Genomic DNA, 27,974 nt, shown 5'->3' with positions numbered 1-27,974 from the left:
CAAATCTACCAAGACCTGGCCGTCCCTCTAAACTTTCAGCTCATACAAGGAGAAGACTGATCAGAGATGCAGCCAAGAGGCCCATGATCACTCTGGATGAACTGCAGAGATCTACAGCTGAGGTGGGAGACTCTGTCCATAGGACAACAATCAGTCGTATATTGCACAAATCTGGCCTTTATGGAAGAGTGGCAAGAAGAAAGCCATTTCTTAAAGATATCCATAAAAAGTGTCGTTTAAAGTTTGCCACAAGCCACCTGGGAGACACACCAAACATGTGGAAGAAGGTGCTCTGGTCAGATGAAACCAAAATTGAACTTTTTGGCAACAATGCAAAACGTTATGTTTGGCGTAAAAGCAACACAGCACATCACCCTGAACACACCATCCCCACTGTCAAACATGGTGGTGGCAGCATCATGGTTTGGGCCTGCTTTTCTTCAGCAGGGACAGGGAAGATGGTTAAAATTGATGGGAAGATGGATGGAGCCAAATACAGGACCATTCTGGAAGAAAACCTGATGGAGTCTGCAAAAGACCTGAGACTGGGACGGAGATTTGTCTTCCAACAAGACAATTATCCAAAACATAAAGCAAAATCTACAATGGAATGGTTCAAAAATAAACATATCCATGTGTTAGAATGGCCAAGTCAAAGTCCAGACTTGAATCCAATCGAGAATCTGTGGAAAGAACTGAAAACTGCTGTTCACAAATGCTCTCCATCCAACCTCACTGAGCTCGAGCTGTTTTGCAAGGAGGAATGGGAAAAGATTTCAGTCTCTCGATGTGCAAAACTGATAGAGACATACCCCAAGCGACTTACAGCTGTAATCGCAGCAAAAGGTGGCGCTACAAAGTATTAACTTAAGGGGGCTGAATAATTTTGCACGCCCAATTTTTCAGTTTTTGATTTGTTAAAAAAGTTTGAAATATCCAATAAATGTCGTTCCACTTCATGATTGTGTCCCACTTGTTGTTGATTCTTCACAAAAAAATACAGTTTTATATCTTTATGTTTGAAGCCTGAAATGTGGCAAAAGGTCGCAAAGTTCAAGGGGGCCGAATACTTTCACATGGCACTGTATATCAAAAGCATTCTGAACTGCGATTGACTGAGCCTTCCTGGTACAATGGAACCAATGGAGTAGCCCTAAAAGTGCAAACCCTGTCCATTTGGCACTCCAGAGAGGTTCAATTAAATGCTCATACTATTTGGAGGAACACAAATACTATTTGAATCAAGGGTCATTCATTATACATCAAATGGAAGAAAACTGATTGAAACAGGGAGGGACCACCTCGAAACTCCCATTCTCATTTTCAATTTTGCACTATAAATTAACATGACCAAGAAATATACCCAGCACCCTCCCCATGCATGCCAAACCCTCCATCCTACTCACTTTGGCCATGGGCACGGGGTTCTGCAGTATGGGGGCGGTGCTCTGAATGGACATGGGGGGCAGGGTGGTCTGGGTGGGGGGAGGAGGCACGGTGGTCATGATAGGGAGCTTAGGAGGGGCCTGGAGTGGCAGGTCCGACGGGCCCAGTGAGTAGGGGGCTCCGAGCTGTGGCGCGTGGGCATGGGTGTGGACAGGTAGCGTTGGGGGCACGCGGGAGGGCAGGGCCTGCATGAGGGGCTGAGGAGGTAGAGATGGAGGCCCCTGTTCCTGGGTCTGTTGCTGCACTGGTGGTCCTCTGGTCTGGGGGCCCGGGGAGTGGCTGGAGAAGCCCCGTGTCTGGGGGGTGGTGGACGGAGAATCCATAGTCGGGCCTGGCTTCAAGTTCAGACCTAGGAGGGTGAGACACAGTGACAGAACAATGCATGAATGAATGAATGAAATTGAATAAGTACAATAATTCTAAGATGTCAATTAAATGATATCCAGCACAGGGCTCCAGCTATGCATTATTATTATTTTTTTACTTGCTAGCTAAGTGGCTAAATGTCAAGATCAAGCTTCTTGATTACAGCAGAGACATTCAACCCCCTCCTGGATAAAAATCTAGGGCCCTATAAAATCTACATTGAACTTAGTAGGGAATCAACTAAATGTATTGAAAATGTAGCAATTAGCCCAAGTCTACCATAAGACATGAAAAGAATGCCTAATTGATTCGCATTTCCTGCAACTTTCTGAAGAGGCAAGGAGAATTCCCCGTCTGTATGTACGAAGCGTCTACCACTTTGTGCAGCCGTTAGCATGATGCTAATGAAAAGTCTTCTGGTAGAAGACTTAAAATCAATACACAGAAGAATATTTTTTTTTAAACCTGCATATTTAGTTAAAAGAAATTCATGTTAGCAGGCAATATTAACTAGGCAAATTGTGTCACTTCTCTTGCGTTCATTGCACGCAGAGTCAGGGTATATGCAACAGTTTGGGCCGCCTGGCTCGTTGCGAACAGAATTTGACATAATAATGACATAACATTGAAGGTTGTGCAATGCAACAGCAATATTTAGACTTAGGGTTGCCGCCCGTTCGATAAAATACAGAACGGTTCCGTATTTCACTGAAATAATAAATATTTTGTTTTTGAAATGATAGTTTACGTATTTGACCATATTAATGACCTAAGACTCATTTCTGTGTGTTTATTATATTATAATTAAGTCTATGATTTTATAGATCAGTCTGACTGAGTGGTGGTAGGCGGCAGCAGGCTCGTAAGCATTCATTCAAACTTAACTGCGTTTGCCAGCAGCGCTTAGCAATGCTTGAATCACAGCGATGTTTATGACTTCAAGCCCATCTACTCCTGAGATTAGGCTGGCAATACTAAAGTGCCTATTAGAACACCCAATAGTCAAAAGGTATATGAAATACAAATGGTATAGAGAGAAATAGTCGACGCGTCATAATTCCTATAATAACCACAACCTAAAACTTCTTAACTGGGAATATTGAACCACCAGCTTTCATATGTTCTCATGTTCTGAGCAAGGAACTTAAACGTTAGCTTTTTTATATGGCACATATTGCACTTTTACTTTCTTCTCCAACACTGTTTTTGCATTATTTAAACCAAATTGAGCATGTTACATTATTTGTTTGAGACTAAATAGATTTTATTTATGTATTATATGAAGTTAAAATAAAAGTGTTCATTGTTCATTCAGTACTGTTGTAATTGTCATTATGACAAATATATATATATTTTTAATCGGCATCGGCTATTTTTTGGTCCTCCAATAATCGGTGTTGAAAAGGTCGACCTCTAATTTCTATGTTTTGTAGTAAAAAAGAGGAACATAAGTGTTTACAATCACATCATTGTGCATCATGTGATTTCAACCAATTATGAGTAGGCATTGCATACTAATTGTCTTAAAATGTCATTGGAAACACTTACCTCCCTGTATCTTTTTTTTTTTACTACAAAACAGAAACGTGTTGTTGATATTGGGGTGGTGCTGGGGATAATGAATGATGTGGGGAAAAAATAAGACATTTCTCTTTAAGCATTGGTGTGGGGGGGGGGGGGGGGGAACAGAACTATGGGGGAGACAGAACTGAAATGGGGAAACGTAATTTGGGAACAGATAAAACGGAATGAGGCAAAAAACTGTTTAACGGATTTTATAGGGCCCTAAATATCCTGGTTGCCTTAATAGTTTTGTGGGTATAAATAATGAAATATAATTTATTTTTAAATTGATCCTCGTGTGCACTTACGGTAATATCATATAACCCGTTATGGTACAAAAACGGTATGACGGTACACAAATGTGGATACCGCCCAACCCTAAATTTAATTCATTTAAATGTATTTTGGTGCCAGTTGGCAACCCATCCCTTACGGGATTAATTGACACAAACATTATGATGATTCACAGTGATAATTCCTCCTTTTATTTAGTTTGAAAAGTGGAGGTTGCTCACTTGAAACACAACATGAAAAAAAAGAGATGACAAAAGACAACTTCCAGCAACTATGGTGGACATGTAACCTGGCCAGCACAGCACAGTTCAGTAGTGTGAAAAGGGTACTGGAAACCCCAGGCCAGGGGAGTGTACTTGTTTCAGTGTGTGCCTGTGCCTGTGCCTGTGTGTGTGTGTGCCTGTGCGTGTGTGTGCGCGCTCTACCCTACCTCCTTCCCGTCGGCCCCGGCCTCGACCCTTGCCGGTCATGACAGCAATCTCCGTCTCGTCCTGGGGCATCTCAGTAATCTTCTGGAGAAACATCTTCTCCAGCTGCTCAGCCATTAACACTATGTCATCTCCAGGCTGCAGGCATGGGGAGACAGACACTCCATGTTAAATACAGTACCAGAAACCAAAACCTAGACATACCTAGGACCTAGACCTAGCACTACCTTGGACCCAGATATACATTTATCTAGCACTACCTAGGAAAAAGCATCCATTCTAAAACAGCGTCCATTCTAAAAGTAAGCTAAACTCTAAATATATGTCTCTGATACTAACTATATTGGGTGTGGTGGTCATCAAATGAACCACCTCGTTCAAATTGTCAGGGTTAGCGGTTCCAAGCCCTTTCTATAGATTATATTTCTATGGTGGTGGTTGACAACAGCTACGGTGCATTACTGCATCGTTACCTTGTTGTAAATGTAGCAGTTGGTGAACATGGTGTTGAAGTCTTGAATACATTCTTGGGCGTTCCAGTAGTAGCTGTTCTCAAGTCGCTTCTTGATTGTTCCCATATCCATAGGAACTTTAATAATCTTGTAGTAGTCCTGAAATGTTGAAGTATAATTCAATTATAAACAGGACAGTCACAGGCAGAGGATTCTGCCAAGTGTGCATGTTGGGTGCTTGGGTGGCAAGACCACATAGAAACACTACTAGAATCAATTATAAACTCAATACTCCTTGCAACAAAAAAAAAAGCTCTTTGGGGTGCAGAGTTGTAAGGGCGTGACCTAGAAAAGGGAAAACCAGCACTCACTGGAAATAGTAGACTGTTCTCTCTGCTACCGCACGGCAAGAGGAACCAGTGCACAAAAGTCAGGAAACAACAGGACCCTGAACAGCTTCTACCCCCCAAGCCGTAAGACAACTTAACAAGACTGCTAAATAGCTAATCAAATGGCTACCCGGAATATCTGCATTTGCCCATTTTTGCACCAACTGTCATGCACCGACTATGGACACACAGGGGACTCTACTCACAGACATACCAACACACACACACACACACACACACACTCCATCTATCCTGTTGCATAGTCACGCCTACCTACACTCTGGTCAGTTTATTAGGTATACCACCCCATTCATGGAAATGGTTTGCTCCTGCAGACGGTAGGTGATGTGGCCGTGGATCGCTATATAAAGCAGGCAGACAGGCATCCAGTTACTGCTTGATTGAACGTTAGAATGGGAAAAACGAATGACCTAAGCAACTTATAGCGTGGTTTGATAGGCGGTGCCAGGAGAGCCGGTTCTAGTACCTCAGAAACGTCCTCTCTCCTGGGCTTTTCAAGCACGACTGTGTCTAGGTTTTTACAGAGAATGGTGCGACAAACAAAAAACATCCAGTCAGCGGCAGTCCTGTGGGTGAAAACAGCTTGTTGATAAGAGGTCAAAGGAGAATGGCAAGAATGGTGCAAGCTAACAGGCAGGCCACAAACAGGCAAATAATAGCTCAATACAACGGTGGTGTGCAGAACGGCATCTCAGAACGCACAACTCATCGATCCTCGTCACGGATAGGCTATTGCAGTAGACGACCACACCGTGTTCCACTCCAATCAGTTAAAAACAGGAAGAAGCGGCTCCAGTGGGTACGCAATCACCAACACTGGACTACCTAAGTGGAAAAACATTGCCTGGTCCGACAAATCCCGGTTCCTGTTGCGTCATGCTGAAAGCAGAGTCAGAATTTGGTGTAAGCAGCATGAGTCCACGGCCCCACCCTGCCTGGTGTCAACGGTACAGGCTGGTGCCGGTTGTGTAACGGTGTAGGGCATGTTTTCCTGGCAGATGTTCAGTCACTTGATACCAATTAAGCAACGAATCCATGCCCCGAATAATTCAGGCTGTTCCGGAGGTAAAAGAGAATCCGAACCGGCACTAGATGGTATCCCTAATAAACTGGTCACTGAGTGCATATGCACATAGCTATGTTAATTACCTTGTACACAGACTCAGTACTGGTACTCCCTGTATATAGCCATGTTACGTTGACTCAACGTTTCGCGTTATTCATTGTGCATTTATTCCTAGTTTCACTATGACGGCTCTGGCCCAACCCTTCTGTATCAAGGACCAAAACGGTCAGAACGTGTTCCCATTTTGTAACATGCCAGGGAGAAAAGCAAACCCGGACTCATGGCAGAGAAGAAACACTGAGTGTGGCGTTTGGTCCGAGCGATATGGATGGGTAGTCAGGATAGAAATCTAAAGCAGGGTTCTCCAACCCTGTTGCAGGAGAATTACCATCCTGTAGGTACACTACAACCCAAACCTGCTCTAAAAGACTATTTAGTGAATTCAACTTTTAAATTAATGAAACTTCCAAAGACTATTTTCAGGTCGTTCGTTTCTCCTTTCCTAGTCCACATAGCGTGACACCAGCCAGCCAACCAGACAAACACACTACTCACCGGCAGGTTGAGTTTGACGGCGTCGACAGGTGCCTGGAAGGGCCAGGAGAAGTGGTGCTTCCACAGGGTCTTCAGCACCGCCTTGAGCAGGTACTGCAGCTGGTTGGTCTGCCGCTTGGGCTGCGACGGGTTGATGTACTCCGGGGGCGGTGGGTTAAACTCTGGCACGGTGGGTACGTAGGTGGAGGGCTGGGGCTGCCCCCCCTGGCTACTGCTACTGCTGCTTGACGAAGACATCTGCACTGTGGTTGCATCCAGGCCGTCCCCCATTCTTGCGGAGGTGACTGGGGGCGCGGGCACAGGGGCCGGAGCAGGGGTAAGGGTTGGGGTAGGGGCGGCGGTGGCCGCGGGACACCAGTTGTTCAGTCTCGACGGCGGCGCGGACGACTCCACTGAGAGAGCACCGCTGATTCCATTGCACTCCTCACTAGCCTCTCTAGGAAAAGAGGGGGGGGGGGACAGACAGACCGTCATTAGCATCTTTGTCAGACATATAGGGTTGCAAAGCTCCCGCTAATTTACCAGTTACCGGAATCTTCATATAACATAACATATAATCTATGGTAACTTTGGTAATTTATACTTGAATAACTTTTTCATATATTGTATACATTTTTCTATCTGTGTCCATATTGTCCATTAGCTTCTAGTGGATAGACCGCATGGATCAAGAGAAAATAGCCTAATAATGACAAAAGTATATAAATCAACAACAGCATTTTCAATTAACTCTGCAACTCTTCCAACTGCTATCGGTTTGGCCCTAAAACATGTACAAAGACAGACATAGTAAAATAAATGTAAAAAATAATGCTGAAACCCTCAATGGCATTCAATAAGTTGATGGTGTATATTTAGGCTAATATTTTACAGCTGTTTAAAAATATACAATAAAAATGATCATATTTGATTTATTTTCAACTTTTTAAAGACATGCAATAAAGCCATAAAGAGGGCCAGAGATAATTAGACACCTGTGATAATCTGAAGTTCCCAACAAGGCCACTAGATGTCATATGATAAAATATATTCCTTGAAAGTTAACAAAATTCTGGTAGATTACTGGTAAATTAATATACCCTCCCCTTTGCAACCCTAGACATATCACAACACTTTTTAAATCATCAGCATCGTATCATAATTATCACCACCATAGGCACTTCCCGAGTCTATGTTCTTCATGTTATCGTCATTTTACTTAGTCACCCATAAACCCGAAGCTGTAAAACACGTGGAGGTTTATGAACGTTTCATTTCAACATCCTCTGACCTGTGCCCTGGCTCCAGAAATAGAAAATCAACAAAAAAGGAAGCGTGGTGACATTTTACATCAGCTGATAACTGACTTTCTTTGTATCCCACATCTTAATACATACACTCTGTGGGGTGACTCTTGTTTCAGAGGTTGGATAGAGTCGGACCGCATGACACTGCTAAACTATTAAAGCCCCCCCCCCACACCGATATTGTAGTGGTAGATACCTCGTCTCCTTTATGGCTCAGCTGCTTACATAGTTCATTTTCTCTCTCTCGCACAGCTCAGGCCCAGCTCAGGCCCAGCTCAGGCCCAGCTCAGGCCCAGCTCAGGCCCAGCTCAGGCCCAGCTCAGGCCCAGCTCAGGCCCAGCTCAGGCCCAGCTCATGAGCTCCAGCAGCAGCAGATTTGACTTTAGAATGGAAAATGTATGTGTTTATGTAACAAATGTCAGTCCATCGAAACATCGCATCAAACCGAATCGCACAAAATCAATTAAAACTAAAGACGTATAGTTCCTGTATCTTATCACATGTATTTAGAAACATATCGAATCATCTTGAAAGGGAAAGATGCACATCCCTCCTAAAGGCCCATTAAAGGCAGACGGGGCTCGACGGCAGCGCCACATGAAGGCTGTGGTAAATGGTAATAGTTACAGGGTTGATGGAGAGGCAAAGGAGAGAGAAGGCTCTGTATACTGTAGCATGGGCAACGAGAGGTCACACTAACACATCAGACCAGGGGGCGTACGTATCAAGCATCTCAGAGAACTAGGAGTGCTGATTTAGGATCAGTTTTTCCTTTAAGATTACAATAAATAAGATTAGGCCTACATGGACAGGGGGACCATGTCCTAGATCAGCACTCCCACACAACATTACCCGGCAGGTTATAATGAGGGACGGACACAGACTGGGGAGGACGGGGAGAGCAGCGTTCTCCAGCTGGGGCAACCAAAGGTCACAGAACCACACACACACACACACACACACAACCCCCCTACCAAGAACCACACACACACACAACCACCCACAGACCCACTGACGAGTCAGTATGTGCAGTTTGCGGGTGGAGTACTGTGGTTTCTTATATGTTTTTGGATTTCCCCATTCTACTCAGCGTGTGACTTTTACCCACAACAAGACTTATACCGATAAAACAAAAACCTGGTTTTCCATGGGAAGGCAACAGTTAGAGCAAAGTTGGACAACTGAGATCGTAGCCTATAATTCAAAAAGTAAGCTATTTCATCTAACATATCTAGGAAATGCATAATTTATATTTGGTGTGCAACCTGTCTAGTTGCCCAAACTAGGATCCAGAATGATCAGATACAGTGTTGCCTCTTCAGAGAACTTCTTTGTGCATATTGACCTAGGCTATATTATTCACAACCTGAGGTCTCAGGTCCCAGACGTGCTCAATGGGATTGAGATCAGGCTCTTCGCTGGCCATGGCAGAACTCTGACATTCCTGTCTTGCAGGAAATCACGCACATAACGAGCAGTATGGCTGGTGGCATTGTCATGCTGGAGAGGTCATGTCAGGATGAGCCTGCAGGAAGGGTACCACATGAGGGAGGAGGATGTCTTCCCTGTAACGCACAGCATTGAGATTGCCTGCAATGACAAGCTTAGTCCGATGATACTGTGACATACCACCCCAGACCATGACGGACCCTCCACCTCCAAATCGATCCCGCTCCAGAGTACGGCCTCGGTGTAACACTCATTCATTCGACAACAAACGCGAATCCGACCATCACCCCTGGTGAGACAAAACCGCAACTCGTCAGTGAAGAGCACCTTTTGCCAGTTCTGTCTGGTCCAGCGACGGTGGGTTTGAGCCCATAGGCGACGTTGTTTCCGGTGATGTCTGGTAGGACCTGCCTTACAACAGGCCTAAAAGCCCTCAGACCAGCCTCTCTCAGCCTATTGTGGACAGTCTGAGCACTGATGGAGGGATTATGCGTTCCTGGTGAAACTCGGGCAGTTGTTGTTGCCATACTGTACCTGTCCTGCAGGTGTGATGTTTGGATGTACCGATCCCGTGTAGGTGTTTTTACACATGGTCTGCCACTGCGAGGATGATCAGCTGTGCGCCCTGTCTCCCTGTAGTGATGTCTTAGGCGTCTCACAGTATGAACATCGCAATTTATGGCCCTGGCCACATCTGCAGTCCTCATGCCTCCTTGCAGCATGCCTAAGGCATGTTCACGCAGATGAGCAGGGACCCTGGTCATCTTTCTTTTGGTGTTTTTCAGAGTCAGTAGAAAGGCCTCTCTAGTGTCCTGAGTTTTCATAACTGTGACCTTAATTGCCTACCGTCTGTAAGCTGCTCCAGTTCTCCCCTCTGGCCTATCATAAAAAAAGGCTTTGTGTCTGTCTGTCAGGATTCATTCCATTTCAATACCTGTCAATTCAAGGACTATACTGAAACGCCAGTTCCAAATCTGGTTTACTTTCTGAATGGAACTGAAATTGACCCAACCCTGTGTGTGTGTGTGTTTCCTCTCTAGGTTTCTTCCTAGGTTTTGGCCTTTCTAGGGAGTTTTTCCTAGCCACCGTGCTTCTACACCTGCATTGCTTGCTGTTTGGGGTTTTAGGCTGAGTTTCTGTACAGCACTTTGAGATATCAGCTGATGTACGAAGGGCTATATAAATACATTTGATTTGATTTTGTGCGTGGGTGTGTGTGTGTGTGTGGGTGTGTGTGTGTGTGTGTGTGTGTGTGATCAGAGGTGAGTTAGAAGTTAGCCATCGCTGGGGTTTTGGCAGGGCCTGTGTGTGTCTAATGGTTTAGGTGGGTCCCTGGTAAGACACAGACTATCCCATTCCTTGGAAGTCTCTGGAGTGTTTCAGGATGTGGGAGGTTGTGTGTGGGTGTGTGTGGTACGTTTGGCATCATCTGGCTGCTGGTGGAACACAGTGTTCCCATGCCGGCCTCTCGCCTCCTCTCCCCCAGGCTACTATGTCACAAGGACAGTGTGTTGGAGACAGAGTACAAAGACGTAGCAATGTGACCGACCACAAAGTATTGATCATGAGGGATTCTCGTTTAAAAAAAAACTCTGGCCAGTCACACACACACACCAGTGTACGGATCTCGCTCAACTAACCACATTCCTGATGAGTCAACCTTTCTGAGTTAGCAGTTAACCAAGCACATGATCGCTGCCTAGGACTCCCTGGATGAAACACACCCATACACTGACTGACCTCTGTCTGGGATGATAACAGGAGAGAGGAATTTGAACTTGTCTGCTACCTGCCCACTCGGGTCAAAGCACCAGCCAAAACAGTCATTGAATGTTTCTTATAACAGAGTACAGACTTCCTGAATATAATGCTAGACATGATACAGCACAGAGCTGCTGCTGATGACCAAGTAGCGGGCTGCATTCAGAACCAGGGCTGCATAAGTCTAGTGGAAATTAGTCAAGCACTGTACTGGTTGGGCTCAAGAAAATTGGTTTAATATTTTGCCTGATTCCGTAGTTTCCCCCCCCCCGTTTTTCAATTTTTAAAGGTGGAGAACAATGCTTGAATCACATCAGACGACCACTAGCCAGAGACTGTTTGGTTAGCAATGTTTCTGTAGCGCTCATGTGATCTGAGTTTGCAAATCAAATGACCACTGGATTGATGCAAATAATCCTGATATCATTCTGCCAGGTAGACAGAGACTACTTTGTAGTAAACATTTCAATTGACAAGTTTTTTGCAAAACATTTCCAAAGTAGACGATGGTTGTCGTTACATTAGTATTGTCGCAAACGGCTACACAAAGTGGTAGACAAAACGCGCACAGCCATGGTGTGCCGTTGCCTCTTCAGAAACCTGAAGGACAATACGAATCACTGATTCATTTTGTTCAAGTCTTACAATTATCTTGGGCAAAAATCATGCATTTTCATTGCGTGTTAAACAGTGTGTGTGGTCGACTGAGGCTGCAGTACAGAAGAGGTCGACAGGGACAGACAATGGGACCAAGCAGCAGACAGGAGGATGACGTCCACTAAGGAAGGAACTGACAGGCCCTCCACAAACAGGGTAGTGTTCATTGGGGCACACAACGGAAAACATTAAAAAAATGTGTTGCATGTGTTTGAAATGAAAGTGAGCGTTTCCTCATTGGACATAATGGACAAATCCAGGACAATTCCCTCCCTGTTTTAAACATAACACCACCACCCAGCTCTTACAGACACAGGAGGATGGGGGAGGCGTCTGTGGCAGGTACAGACTGACAGCTCAGGGACAGACGGGAGGGCTCCCTCTATGGGGACAGAGGCTGTTTGTTAGGTAGCTTCTAGCTAGTCACAACACCAGGCTGATGCTCCAGCTAGTTCGGGAAGCAGTGTTCTCTGGGATCAGGAACCTGCCGATGTATACACAGCACCACCAGATGGTTCACAACAGCCAGGCAACAACAATCAGGGAATCCAAGGACACACACATACACAGTACAAAGTACACCATTTCTCCCCACTGTGTGCTATTGCTCCACTATTGGGTCTAGTTTATTGCGATTATTTAAAACCTCAACTGCTGACTGAACCTATTTGACCAGATAAGATGACAATGAGTAAACATGATTAGCTCAGGCAAAGAGGCCAACACTAGTCCTGTTGGCTTTCACCAGGTTTTCCTGCAGTTTCCCATGTTTGAAGAGATTTTTTAGCTACACCCCCCCCCCCCCCCCCTATTTATTAATTTTTTACACCTAGGCGGCATCCCAAATGGCACTTTATTCCTTATGCAGTGCACTACTTCTGACCAGTTCAAAGTAGCGCACTATAGGGAATAGGGTGCCATTTGAGACGTGTTCCCTAATCAGGTCAACTTGGGCCCATTCTCACCTTCACACCTTTGGCCTGATAAGTGACAGTAACACAGGTTTGGTTTCAATTGGAAAGGGGAACCTGTACACAATGGTAGTCCAGCAGACAATGGACATGTAAATGTCAAAAACACTAATCTCATCAGGAGTGGAAGTGGCTAGTTGAGTAGCTGACAAAGTCGCTGACCAAAACACATCCATTGTGACTGCTGATGATTAAACTAAGTCGGCTCCAGGTTAGACCTTATTATTTTTCTTGACTAACAGCATCCATAGAAAAGTTAGCCCAGTCTGGATGCACCCCAAATGGCACCCTATTCCCTACATGGTGCACTACGTTTGAACAGAGCCCGTATATGGGTTGATAATTCGGCTCTGCCTTGGTGCATTAAACAACCACAACCACACTTCAAAAGACAAAAGAAACCAGCATTAAAAACATAAATCGCTATGACAAATTATTTCCTGCTATGGTCCTAAAGGTCAACAACACATTTTTACAACCTACTTAATACAGCAGGACCCATATTCAAAGTCTCAAGAGTCAGTGCTGCTGTGCTGATCTAGGATCAGTTTTCGATTATATGGATTGGGGGACCTGATCCAACTCTAATGCACTTTGTAAATACGACTCAGCAGAGGCAGATTGCTACAAGAGGTGAAGATAAACGCTGCCACTGGCTGACTTCCTGCCTACCCGTGTGTGTCTCACCACACCCCCACTGCTTTGGGCTCTGGAATAACAGTTGACCTTTGACCTGGACATAGATCACCACAGACTGCCAAGGAATGTTGTGAGAGAAGGGAGGAAGTGGCTCTGGTTACCGAGGGGCCTAGTCGAGGCCAGGAAATCAGGTTCTATCAGTGAGTGACACTTGAAAACCGGGGTGGGTGGTGGGCTTGTCCTAAATGGCACCCTATTCCCTACATAGTGCACTACTTTTTAATGAGCGCCACAGGGAATAGGATGCTATTTGGGACTTGGGACACACACACCTCATGTTAGGTTACAAAATAGAGGTATTGTATCGACTAGGCCAATCTATTCCATCTAGAAAGTAAATAATAACTAACCTCCAGGGGAGGGGAGGTAGCTGCAGCCAGTAGGAACGTAGGCCAGAGGATCCCACTCCACACACCAGCGCAGTAAGAGACATCCGGCTATGAGTAGATCCCAAATGACTACTTGTGACCAGGGATGTGACCAAATGGAAAAATTGTTCTTGATGTTTAGACAGCAAAACACATTTAAACAGAGTTTTCACAAAGAAAAATATGTGAATTCACAATGCTGCTGCGCTGCTGCCAGCGTTGGTTTGGGTCTCATGGTGCGTCCCTTTCGGATGGTTAAGCATTGCACCTGTACTACCATTACTTGACCTCAACTCCACCTCGCAAAGTTGGCATTTCCTTCTCATTTAACTTCACAGTATTGCCAAACAGGACTTCGCTGCTGTCACTTGCCTTTCTCTGCCAGTTTTCCAACTTAACGACAATGACAGTGGTGGAGAGCAGACTCAAAAAAGAATAGATTCCACGACTCCTCGAACTCCCACTGACCACCATTTCTGCGTGTTAAAATTCAATGCTGCTAGGAATTGACTCCTAAGATTCTTTACTTTTGGAAAGGAGGAGACTGATTAGTTGCCGTACTTCCGAGAACACTCGCATCTTTATAGTGAGCTCGCGAGGGATGGAGAGAGAGAGAGAGGAGGGGCACAGTATAGGCAGGTCAGCCACCAGGCAGACAGATGGGTCTATTGCACTGTTCTATCAGCATTTAAAAGCACTCTTCATTCTGGAATTTCATACTTGGACACAAACTGTAGTGAATGTTAGTCATGCCACAAAAATCTGAATTTAATAATTCCAAAAACATTAGAGAAACAAACTATTGGTTTGATGAGGGAAATACACAACCTATAGACTAACGGGCCAAGCCTATTTAATTTGAACTCTTTCCGTCAGTCCAAGAGAGGTAGCATCTGTGGCATCTACAGTATGTTGTGCGTCAGACGGTAGAGTGGACCCCCACATCTTCTGCAATGGACACCGCATGCTTTTGGTCAGCCTGGCCAGGAATTAGGCTGTCTGTTTCCCAAATAACGCCCCATTCCCTACATCGGGGATCATGAACTAGATTCAGCCACGGGCCAATTTAGTCTTGGGCGGGTGGTTGAGGGGCCAGAACATAATTACAAATAATTGGTAGACTGCAAATTGACCACAAGAAGCCCAAACCGATATAATATTTGAGTAAAACATTTAAAACCTTGCTTAATTGCTAAATTAAAATCAATTGGAGGTGATTTCCTGTTGTTTTTACTGTGTTACTTCCAACAATGAAAATGCAACAAAAAAAAACTAAAATATTTAGAAACTTGGGGGGCCAAATAAAACCACCCGCAGGCCACCAATTGGGGGAACACTGCCTTACATAGCGAACTACTTTTAACCAGGGACGCTAACTACCTCTCACTTCAGCGGAGAACTGCTCTCACCCACGTGCATGCAGGCTCACGCACACATCTGGCATGCCACAAAATGCCTTTTGTGGGGGGGGGGGGGGGCTGAGTCAGAGGCATGCGTCATGTCTGACTGTTCAGAGCCTGACTCTCTCCCTCTGGCTGTGTGGCTCTGTAGAGGCAAGCAGGCTTCCTCACACTAGGGTTGAGCGATATTTGGGCAGACCTATTCCACGATATGCTACTCCAAATAGTGCCGATATCTGATATTATCATGTTGCATTGTTAATGACAAAATAATTCAACTGTGCTTATTTATGATCTTATAGTCAAGTCGCCTTTTCATTTTAAAAAAATACACTTGTGACGGGGACAAAAGGGTTTATTCGTTTAGACTTCATGTTGAACATATTGATATGACTGCACAGCTTTGAATTGGAAAGTTCAAATATCACCAATAGTCTATATTATCATATAGTCTATCAGCCCAACCCTAACACACACTGCTGCTGGTGACAAGCCTACATTAAATCAGGTTGGGTTTGTGTTCAGTCCAAGTCAAAGAACACTGTGGTGAAACACTCCCAGTGACACTCTCTCTCTCTCTCTCTGACTGACCATAGGTGGACCAAACACACAGGGTGGTGTGCAACAGGAGCGAAAAGATTCAATACAGACGACAACAATCTGTGTTTACAGTGGGCAAAAAGCCAGGACGCAAGGGTGAGGAGAACACACACCAAGAATGTAGGGGAGAGAGTGACAACCCTCACGTACGAGTCACTGAGTCACTTAGTAAACAAACACAGAACTGGAGCTAAAGGCCCCCCGCCCCTTGCTCTCCTTCTCCCCCCCCCCCCCCCCCCCCCGCTCTCCTTCCCCCCCGGGCTTAACTCACCGGACCAGTTCATTCACCAAGGCATTTCCTGGAATCAGGACACGTTTCTGCCACAACAAATACAACACACTCTTTCTCCCCTCCCCCCAGGAGGGTTATAGGCAGAATGGTGGCTAATAATGCAAACCTCCAAACCAACCATTTCCACAGGCTTTACTCTAATTAGCTACATCAGAGAAAATGACACATTAATAGGTCATATTTGAGAAAGTTGTCCACAAACAAAGACTTCTCTGTAAACTGGAGCATTCTGTTTCGGTTTCATGTTTTAGATTAGGTGTCCTCCATACAGTACAAATGCAAGCTGTAGGCTTAGTATATGTACACTGAATAAAAATTGAAAAAAACATATCACTCTTAAATGTTGTGCACACATTTGTATATATTCCTTGTTAGTGAGCATTTTTACATTTTTATAATCTATCCACCTGACAGGTGTGGCATATCAAGAAGCCGATTAAACAGCACGATCATTACACAGGTGCACCTTGTGCTGGGGACAATACAATGCAACTCTAAAATGTGCAGTTCTCTCACAACACAATGTCACAAATGTCTAAAGTTGAGGGAGCGTGCAATTGGCATGCTGACTGCAGGAATGTCCACCAGAGCTGTTGCCAGAGAATCTAATGTTAATTTCTCAATCATAAGCCGCCTCCAACGTCGTTTTAAAGAATTTGTTAGGCGTCATGTGGGCAAGTGGTTTGCCAATGTCAACATTGTTGCCCCATGGTAGTGGTGGAGTTATAGTATAGGCGGGTATAAGCTAAGGACAACAAACAATGGGATTTTATCTATGGCAATTTGAATGCATAGAAATACTGCGATGAGATCCTGAGGCCCATTTTCTTCTTTAAAAAAAAAAAAGGTATCTGTGACCAACAGATGCGTATATGCATTTCCAGTCATGTGAAATCCAAAGTTCAGGGCCTAATAAACTTATTTCGATTGACTGATTTCCTCATATGAACTGTAACCTAGTAAAATCTTTGAAATGGTTCCACGTTGCGTTTATATTATGGTTCCGTGTATTTAACACAACGGATGTAGCCTAGTATTATGAGAAAGTCTCCCTTGAATGGGAAACATGAGGGAAGCCTATTTGTGTTATTTATCTGTATCGGCCAAACGTTACCTTTTCACAGAGACAGAAGAATAATGTGCCATTTTTTCCAAAAGAGCATCCAGAGTCTGAAAATCCAGCAGATCGTTAGACTTGGCATGCATCTTGTAATCCATCTAGAAGCTTCCCTCAACACAAAGCAAAAAAAATAAAAAATAACAGGAGAAGTTTGGCTCCCTTTCTCTCCTTTTCCCACACACACAGGAAGAGAGATCGGTTCTGTTTAAGGTTCCAATCTAGTTCCGTTTCACAAAATCCATCCACAATAATCCACACATGATTAATCCATTGATCCAGGCTTAAGTGATGGGTATTCCTTGAAAATTAAAAAAAAAATAAAAACAGAAAAGGGACAAGGGATCGGGGTAAGATTATGCCTGTGGAGGCCTGACTGGAGCCGGCTGGCTGAGTTAGCTGTGTGTGCCGGTCTCCTTCGCTCTACCCCCTCCCCCTCTCAGCAGCAGCACAACGGCCCAGCAGCCACAGGCTCCTCGCCCCATTGTGTGTGTCCACCCCGGGCCTCCCCCACTCACAAACAGCAAGAGTGAGAAAGGAAGGACAGCGCTCCGGTAAAAAAAAAAAAAAAAAATCCAGGAGCGCCTGCTTCTTCCCTTTCTCTCGTAGCTCTCTCTCTCTCTCAAAACACAACACACAGCAAACGGCGTGCGGTGGTTATTCAACGGTGAAAATGGCTCTGCTGTTCCGCTTCCTCATTGAGAGCTAATCTCAGCCCACAGCTCGTTACCCCTCCCCTCTCCCTACGCTCTCACTCCACCCCTCCCTTTTCTCCCTCAATAGCTTGAGGTCCCTCCCTCTCTCTCTCTCCATCCACACCTTTGGCACCCCAACACCTCCCTACTTCCAATTCACCCTACCCCTCCCCCACGTGCCGTTCTCCTTTTGGGCCGATCTTGTGAACCAACGCCTGCCTACCCCCACCAAACCAAAGGCTACTTTATCTACTGCTCTCGCTCCCCCTCCATTCCTCCCCCCCTCTCTCCCCCTACATCCCTCCCTCTCTCCCCACCACGCTGCTGCACACACACATTCACACAGCACGTCTAGACTAATACAAAAGCATCCACGCCGGCCGGGCTTTTGTCAATGCAAAGAGAAATATAAACAACGAGAAATAAATAATATGTAAGACAATGCTATAAGAGGGGGAGGACCGAACAATCCATTCCTTCTTCACAAGGCCAACAGGCCGCCGCTGCTAAATTGTAAAGTATGTAAAATACATTTAAAAAGTGGGATGGTAAGCATTTTCAGTGTCAAACAAAACCAGATATAAAGTAGAAAAGATAATGGAGCTATTTATTTAAATTTCACCTTTATTTAACCAGGTATGCTAGTTGGGAACAAGTTCTCATTTACAACTGCGACCTGGCCAAGATAAAGCAAAGCAGGTCGACACATACAACAACAGAGTTACACATGGAATAAACAAACATACAGTCAATAATACAGGAGAACAAGTATACATACAGTGTGTGCAAATGAGGTAGGATAAGGGGGGGGTAAGGCAATAAATAGGCCATAGTGGCAAAGTAATTACGATATACCAATTAAACACTGGCGTGATAGATGTGCAGAAGATGAATGTGCAAGTAGAGATACTGGGGTGCAGAGGAGCAAGATAAATAAACAGTATGGGGATGAGGTAGTTGGATGGGCTATTTACAGATGGGCTATGTACAGGTGCAGTGATCTGTGAGCTGCTCTGACAGCTGGTGCTTAAAACTAGTGAGGGAGATATGAGTCTCCAGCGTCAGTGATTTTTGCAGTTCATGCCAGTCATTGGCAGCAGAGAACTGTAAGGAAAGCCGGCCAAAGGAGGAATTGGCTTTGGGGGTGACCAGTGAGATATACCTGATGGAGCTCGTGCTACAGGTGGGTGCTGCTATGGTGACTAGTGAGCTGAGTTAAGGCGGGGCTTTACCTAGCAAAGACTTGTAGATGACCTGGAGCCAATGGGTTTGACGACAAATATGAAGCGAGGGCAAGCCAACGAGAGCGTACAGGTCACAGCGGTGGGTAATATATGGGGCTTTGGTGACAAAACAGAAGGCACTATATATTTTCAAATAAGATATCCTTTGAGAAATATCTATTACCAAAATAAAAACTAGACAGACAGGGAGAATCTAAAATTCTCAAAATGCCATGGGGACCCCAATTGATGTGGTTATGTTTGAGTCACTATCACTCAGATAGCATAAGAACAAGGTGTAAACCATAGCTAAATGTGTAGAATTGCTTTAAATAGCTTTAAAATAAGCAACATTTTGTCTCTGCAGCCAATAGTAAGGCCTCAAAAAAAATTGGTCGGAGACTGCGCCGTTGGCTGGGGGGGGGGGGGGGGTATTCATCTCCCACAACAAACTGATCAACTCACACAGGAGAAATTTTGCACGAGACAACATTCAAACATAGCGGTTCTTCCTCTAAAAGTTAAGAGTTTATGCTGCGACCGTTAGTGGTAGATGGTAGCATTCTGTCATTGCACCACACTATCACAAGGGGGAGTTAGATCAGCGTTCTATCGGTAATCTAAACTGTGGCACAAATTGACAATCTACTCGTAAATTAATGGAGGCGTTTCAGTCTGATAGTCTCTTCTCTGGCACTAGAGTCCTGCATTAGGCAAAAAAAAAAAAAAATGTCCCTGTTTATTTTAGAACTTGGGAAATACAATGGTGAATTTCACTTCACATGTGGACTGACGATTTTCTAAAAATAGGCACAGTGGGCTTTTGGTTTCTCTCCCTCTAAAAACAGAAATTAAAATCATTCTCAATTACAAATTAGCATGAATGTCTTAACCCATGTTCAAGAATGACTTTTTCCCCTTTATTCAGATTACAACCGATCACTTTCGGTTATTTGAAAACAAAATCTCCAAAACGTCGTTATTTTTTAAAAACAAGCCATAGAAAGTTGGTTTCAATTTAAGTATGGAACTTGTCTGTCGGCCGGCCGTGCATTAAAAGACCAAAATTGGTTAAAGACAATTGTGAAAAAGTAAAATATAGACCAGTTTTATTTAAGGACCAAAAAATAGACAGCTGTACCATATAGATTGCAAAATAGTTGAGAAGAGATTTTCGATGTACTGATTCCACGGCACATGGTTTATGAATTGACAGGCTATTTGTTTGTTTATTATAACCTACCGCAGGCCTAAAACCTATGGGTTTAACCTTCTGAATTAATGATTATATTGAAAATAGAAGGTCGCCTCTTAATAAGTTCTGAGACTGTTATCCAATGATGATGATGACGATTATTATGAATACTATTACTGCCGAATGAAAGCGCATGGGGACTGGTCTTGATAAATCAATCACATTTTTTATTTGGAAATGTTAGGATTCTTTTGCACTTCACTATCACAAACAAATTACTATGGGAATAAATATTACTGAATGATAGAAATATTGGAATAAAGATGGCAACAAATTGTTGCTTACTGGAACACCAAAAGTCATCCAATTGTTATAATAGGATTTGAAGCAATATCCTACCCGCGTGTGGTCAACTATTTCAGCACCGTTTCACACCGCTCTGAGACAAGCAAGTCAACTTAATAAACATATACATTTAAAAAAAAATGTTTTTATCGAATTCAAGAATAAATTGTACTGTAGATGCTGCAGTCAGTCAGATTTGAGTACTTTTGTAAAGTGCCTAAAGGCCAAAATGGCTTTTATTAAGATCAGACAGTTTTAATTTGATATGTGCGTTAATTCTCTTGAGGAATTATGGCGTATTCTCATTGTCCTGTTGGTTTTGTCAGACTGCACAGAAGCTTAATAAACATATGCATTTTTTAAAATCGAATTCAATAACATTTCTACCATGGTAGATTATGTATTTTTGGTTGATGGCCAATACTAAAAGCAGTCAAATGCATTTGTAAATTCAATCGCTTTATTTAATTATTTAAGGCTCCTTTCTCTTCTCTGTGCTGTAGTTCTTTTCAGAATAAAGTATGCGAATGAAGGCAACAAATTGTTGCTTACTGGAACACCCAAAGTCATCTAATTGTTATAATAGGGTTTGCAGCAATAGCCTACCCACGTGTGGTCAACTATTTCAGCACCGTTTCACGCTGCTCCGAGACAAGCATGGGGATTGGTCTTGAGAACTAAATTTTATTTTTTATTTTCACTGAATCTCCGTTTGGGTATTGGTTAGCCTACAATTAGGGTATGGAAATATTAGGATTATTTTGCTCTTCACTCGCAGTCACTTAGGAGCCTACTCCCGACCGGTCACGTTGTACAGCGCCATATTTTCCTGAGGGTTTCGTTTTTGTTTTTTCTTGGAATAGAAACACCAAAATATGAATTAAATTAATTAAGCTAAATTTCTTAAAGTCAATCCAATATACTATGTTCTTACAAAAAAAGGTTTTAAACTCAAGTACAGCCCATATTAAAAACAGTCAAATGCTTCTCAAAGACGCACTCTGGTGGTCAAACTAGCACTAACTAGCATTAACGGCAACAATGGCTGACACAAATTGCGTGCAATAGAATTCTGCGGCAGCCCACAAGCTGTGCTGCAAATACGGCGCAACTTTTAAAGGAAGAACCATCGTACTGCCCAACAATATACTGTGGAATCATGGAATTCCCACACAAGTTAACAGAATGGCATCCCTTGCTTTACAAGCATAATAAAACACTTGTAAGCAAGTGGTAATTTCATTCAAGGCGGTGTGTGTTTGAGGGACAGTGTTCCCCAGAAGACAGTTAATTCCCCCCCCCCCCCCCCCCCCCCTGTAAATCATCCAGCCATCTGTCTCCAGAAACAACAGTGATTCACATCATCATGACACATTACAATGACACTAATCAGCATGTGGAGCGTACCTCATACCTACTGTCTACCAACATGATGATAAGAGAGGGAGACCACGTCACATACAACTGGAGAAAGAGAGAGATTGCGAGCGAGAGAGAGAGAGCAATAAGCCCACTGTGCTGTAATTAAGACGGGGGTGTCTGTGAGGGTACAGTAGTACCAGGGTTTCAGTTATGAAATTGTGGCGCCAGACATTTGACCTGCAGAATTTTCATTTACTGGACATTTGAGAAGTTTACCGGACCCATATAGGTGCGTAACCTGATTAGGGCGACCACCCACGGTGCTCAGAAGGACAGAAATCACATTTAGATTCTGGTAATTCATCTTAACAGAACATTCAAGTCGAGGATGCAAGGATGTGCGATCCTTTCCTTGCACTTTGAAGACATTAGAATAACTGTCCACGTTTTCTTTTCCTCAGCCAACAAGACGAGTAAGGAACAGCAAAATCACTAGCCTATGCAAAGCCTGAGTTTCAAGTTAAAAACGCACCTTTATAATAACGCCTTCCATGAATCATCGCATTTGCAGACTTATGTAAGATCGCCTACTATTCGTAATGTGATGAGTAGTTTTAGACAGTCATAACTTAGGCTAATAATATAACTCATTCACTGTTGGCAAAAAAATGACCGCTCAATGCATGGCTGAAAGCAGATAGTGTAGAGGCCTGGGCTATAATCAGATACTTCTCATCTTTCCTTGAATGGGAAAAACACATTTCATGCTTATTTTACTCAACTTTGACTGGAGACATTAGCAGAATCTTTTTTTAATGCGACAAATGACAGGGTAGCCTACTGTGCTGACACTTACAAACAGAACAATAAAAACAATGCTGTCCATATAATAGGCCTACGAGAAGGGGAGACACAAATAGAATGACGTCCGTCTAAACTGGAGGAAACTGTCCAAAAACAAACTTAAGTGGCACTGACCCAACAATGAGTGTGAATATGTGCCGTGAGCACCGGGGATATGGCCGCCGCTCTCCGCTGGTGCCAATAAGATAGGCCTACTGTTGTTCGCTCAATTAAGCTTAGAATTTGAATAACTAAAGGACATGAGTATATATTCATTGTCTTCTCTTTACAGCAATAGCCATTTGCATTCCAAAGTATGTTTTTCTGCGATTTAATTTGGAAATATTGCGCTATTACTGGCTGGGCCTATACTTTTCAATGATAGGTGCATCTCGACAATTATCTATTTGGTATTTGCAGCACCAATTGCGCGAGCTGCCTTTCCGATTACAGGCAAAGTGACTGTAGGCAAAACATTTTTTTTTCATTTCTGTAAGGCTAGGGGAAGCTAATGATCCTCTGTGGCCAAGTCAGCCTATTTGAATGATTGTGGTTATGTATTAGACAGGAGTAGGCTAATAAGGCTATTTCTTTTTGTCAATTTAATTCACTTAGGGAAAGTTTCCCCGAGCCTTATGGACACGCCGCCTATGAGCCTGTCAATCTACTATCCACCATAGTAGAAAAGTTAACATTCTATTGATCAGTTTGTCGAGAAAGAAATAGCCTTAACAGACTCTGGGAAGGTAGATCCCAAACTCATACAACCAGTAGGCTTCATAAAAAAAATATCTTTTTTTTTTACTTCACCCTGACAATTGGCCGGTGCCGATTTTATTTATCGTCCACTTCTTTTTTTTTTTTTAAATGGACAAAAGCCGGCTACTACCGGCTAACGAAAACCCTGAGTAGCACACTGAGCTCAACCAATTGAATGACACCCCTGGGGCACATTTACCTCATGGCTCCTAGGCACAGATCAGGGCTCTGTTCAGGGGGAGTGCAACATCACAGCACAAAAAACAGAGATGCTTGTTCTAGGTCCCAAGAAACAAAGAGATCTTCTGTTGAATCTGACAATTAATCTTGATGGTTGTACAGTTGTCTCAAATAAAACTGTGAAGGACCTCGGCGTTACTCTGGACCCTGATCTCTCTTTTGACGAACATATCAAGACTGTTTCAAGGACAGCTTTATTCCATCTACGTAACATTACAAAAATCAGAAACTTTCTGTTCAAAAATGATGCAGAAAAATGAATCCATGCTTTTGTCACTTCTAGGTTAGACTACTGCAATGCTCTACTTTCCGGCTACCCGGATAAAGCACTAAATAAACTTCAGTTAGTGCTAAATACGGCTGCTAGAATCCTGACTAGAACCCCCCAAAAATTGATCATATTACTCCAGTGCTAGCCTCCCCTACACTGGCTTCCTGTTAAGGCAAGGGCTGATTCCGGCACTTTGATATATCAGCTGATGTAAGAAGGGCTATATAAATACATTTAATTTGATTCAGGTTGAAATGTATTGTGTGGAACATATATCGTTGTCTGTCAGACCATTTGTTCACTGTTCAATTGACCTAAATCACCTGATTGTGTTGTGCAAGAGAGAGCGAGACGGAGAGAAAGGGAGATGGAGGGAAAGAGGCAAATTAAGAGACACAGCAATGGAGAACGAGATAGAGGGAGGGAGATTAAGAGAGTACAGTTACATGCACACAATAATAGTATAATAGTAATAATAATATAATAGTTCAATTAAAACATTCACATGCTTTGCAAGATGAATGACTTCTCTAATAATCCTGTGTGTATGACATCTGAAATCAGGCTACCTGATGGGACTTGTGATAAAAGCAGAAATATCGGCAATCAAAATCAACGCTCTACCACAGTGACCATGTTATTTTTGCAAAGACTAATTGATTCTGAGATTGGACAAAGTTAGGATGTGAAAACTATTTCTAAGATGCATACTGATGTTTTTTGGAACTCACTTCACTTGCGCTACCGGTGAAGGCAACACACGCAGATCAAACAAAGCTGGAACGCCGATTAAGCAGTGTACTAATAATATTAACTTTTGTCAGAAAACCAGGTTTTAAATCGGCGTATAACTACTTTGATTTTGGCCTCATACCGATTAAGATAAGCTGAGTAAAGTGTTTGCATGACTAATGCCATACTCGGCCTTCTGCCATAATCAGTTTAAAACTCAATTAGTGTGCATGTACAGTGCATTCGGGAAAGTATTCAGACGCCTTGACCTTTTCCACATGTTGTTACGTTAAAGCATTAATCTACAATCGATTAAATCACCCCCCCCCCCCCCCCAATCTATAAACAATACACAATTAAAAAGCAACATATTAGGATCTAATTATCAGAGTAAGAACTCAGAGACTATGAAAGCTTAAACCAAGTTCATTCTTCCCAAAGGGTTGAACTGCTGAATCGACAAAAACATGGTTACAATAGAGGTGGTATATGTACCCCACTTTGGGTGGAGTCTACTCCTTCTCGCTAAACATTGCATCTTTATTGATAGTTTCCTGCCTAAGTGATACACTTTTCCTTCTCCCTTAACGTGACCTGACCTCGACCCCCTTCATCACTAATCCATTACTTTCTCCCCTTATCAATACCTACCACATATGATTGTTTTCCCTACACTCAGTACATCCCAAGCTTAAATTGCACCCACCACATACCTTTCTCCAACAGATAACCATTAACTTCTGGTGAAGACCCTCTAAACCACAGCACTCAATATTTCAATAGAATACCTGATAAGTAACCCAATTTCAAGTTTAGGAATCCATCACACACTTGGCAGTGATTACAGCCTCGAGTCTTCTTGGGTATGATGATGGGTATGATGCTACAAGCTTGGCACATCTGTATTTGGGGAGTGTCTCCCATTCTTCTCTACAGATACCCTTCCCCAGATCTGTGCCTCGACACAATCCTAGAGCTCTATGGACAATTCCTTCGGCTTCATGGCTTAGTTTTTGCTCTGACATGCACTGTCAACCGTGGGACCTTATATAGACAGGTGTGCACGCCTTTCCAAATCATGTCCAATCAATTGAATTTACCATAGGTGGACTCCAATCAAGTTGCAGAAACATCAAAGGAAACAGGATGCACCTAAGCTCAATTGAGTGATTTATGAATACTTGAATAAAAAAATAAATGCCTTATTTACACATTTTCAAAATATCTAAAAACCTGTTTTAACTTTGTCATTACAGCGTATTTGTGTGTAAATTGATGAGGGAAAACATGTAATTAGTTTTAGAATAAGGCTGTAACTTAACAAAATGTGGAAAAAGTCAAGGGGTCTGAATACTTTACGAATGCACTGAAAACGTACTCAGAGAGAGATACAATGCGAGAAAGAAAGAAAGAGGCAGAGAAAGAGACACTCAGAAGCAGAACGAGAGAGGGGCAGCAGGGGACTGCTAGCCTCCAAGGGAGCGCGTGAGTGTGGAGGAGTAGTGGAGTGAACCACACTGCCAGGCTGGGGTCAGACACACACACACAGGGAACAGATGTGTGGAAGACAGAGGTCTTGGCTCCCCTCCTTCCTCCCTGTAATACAATCTTCACCCCCGCCGCACTAAAACACATACACTTTAAAATGGCAGTGCAGTTAAAAAACATGAATTTCCTGGGTAAAAAAATATATATATTTCCACAATACGCAGTCTGAAATTGTGAAAATTACGATTTGCCCTTTTTGTGTACGAGATGTTTGGGGGAAACAAATTTCAGCCTGTTCGGGAGGGATGGAACTTTTGTCCCACATCATGACGTCACAATTTGATTTGATTAAAACAGACCAATGACTGTTCATCTGGGTAAGGGGGTGAGCTCTAGACGATCCTATCAGACAATCAGCGCTGTGTATATAAATATCTTCACATTTGTTTCTCAACACCCACACAAGACTGGGCAAAAGAGAATTGGGCAGGACTAGGCGACATATTAAATGTATGTTTGGCGTGATATTACAAATAACTGTATCGCAAGAATCAAGCTTTTTGGTCTCGTCTCCTTCCCATTTACACACATACAAACACAAGCCCCTGCCACTCACAACAACAAAGATGAAAGATCACTTCTTCCTCTCTGACAAGAGCTTCAACTCGCTATTTGCATTCGGAGGTTTGGTCCAACAGATTTGGGCATATGGACACCGCAACACACAGACATTTTACTGTGATACAGGAGTAGTTAACCTTTCTAATCATACCTTTTTTTTTATGTCTCAACTCCTCAAATTGGGCGCAGATAAGACTACTAGAAATGGGAGTATCAATGAACATTGATTCTGGAAAATGAATGCAGCGACGTGCGCTGCAGCATAACTAGCAGCATTTTAGCCAAAGACATATACTAGCTGTCTGGTCTGTTTCAGAAATCTGCAATTAACATAAATCACAATTATGTAAGTTATTGGCAACTGGGTCTCATTCTGAGAAATAAGGTAGGCCACTTGATTTCAATATCTGAACAAAGTGGACAGGCTCGCATGCTGTTCAAACAGTTGCGGGTGTGTTCATAACAATTCGACTACCTTGTTAGTTAGCAAATAGATCTAAGTTGGCTAAAATTGAAATAGAAAGAGCAGCTGGCTACTCACTAGCACGTGGGCTTGTGCTTGAGAGATAGAAAATTAGCACAGGTCTCAATCTATAATGCCTGCAGTGCCACAACAAGTTAGTCATTATTAATGAATGTGTATTTTATGCATAGTTCTGCTTAACTTTGAAACAAAAATGACATTTTCACATACTTGAAAGCCAGATCAGTGATTATTGGAAAAATGCAGGTTAAATCTTTTATAAAATAATGAAGTTATTGTGGTTGCGGAAGGCTTATATTTAGTCCAGGCTAGTGGTAGACAAACGAGTGGACACACAGACAGGGCATTCCTGTGTTTTTGCCACTTCAGAAAGTTAAAGGAAAATATGAATCACTGATGCATTTTGTCTTATGATAATTGATTTTCCTACTAAGTTCATATAATATTTTGGAATTCCGTTTTAATGTCTGGATTCTGTAATTCCATTCGCATTCTTTTTTTTTGATTAAAACACACTTCCAAAAATCTCTTTCACA

At 43.1% G+C, this 27,974-nt stretch overlaps 1 protein-coding gene across 7 annotated transcripts in view; it reads right to left on the bottom strand.

Moving 5' to 3' along the window:
* The window catches only part of brd4 (bromodomain containing 4), a 62,612-nt gene that overhangs the window by 23,642 nt on the left and 10,996 nt on the right, over positions 1-27,974 (bottom strand). For 4 of the 7 annotated variants that reach the window (XM_020486236.2, XM_020486237.2, XM_020486239.2 and 1 more), the window contains exons 1-5: positions 17,178-17,845; positions 6,581-7,016; positions 4,571-4,708; positions 4,100-4,235; positions 1,407-1,795 (exon numbers count right to left, since the gene is read on the bottom strand). In XM_020486236.2, coding sequence (XP_020341825.2) covers positions 1,407-1,795; positions 4,100-4,235; positions 4,571-4,708; positions 6,581-7,016; positions 17,178-17,281 — 1,203 coding nt within the window. In that variant the 5' untranslated portion in view covers positions 17,282-17,845. Of the gene's footprint in view, positions 1-1,406; positions 1,796-4,099; positions 4,236-4,570; positions 4,709-6,580; positions 7,017-17,177; positions 17,846-27,974 lie in introns of those variants that run through there. The other 3 variants (XM_031827153.1, XM_031827152.1, XM_031827154.1) reach the window with 1 other exon arrangement.

This window comes from Oncorhynchus kisutch, linkage group LG6 (genome assembly GCF_002021735.2).
Source record: "Oncorhynchus kisutch isolate 150728-3 linkage group LG6, Okis_V2, whole genome shotgun sequence".
Lineage (NCBI taxonomy): Eukaryota > Metazoa > Chordata > Actinopteri > Salmoniformes > Salmonidae > Oncorhynchus > Oncorhynchus kisutch.
This window is presented reverse-complemented; position numbering and strand designations above follow the sequence as displayed.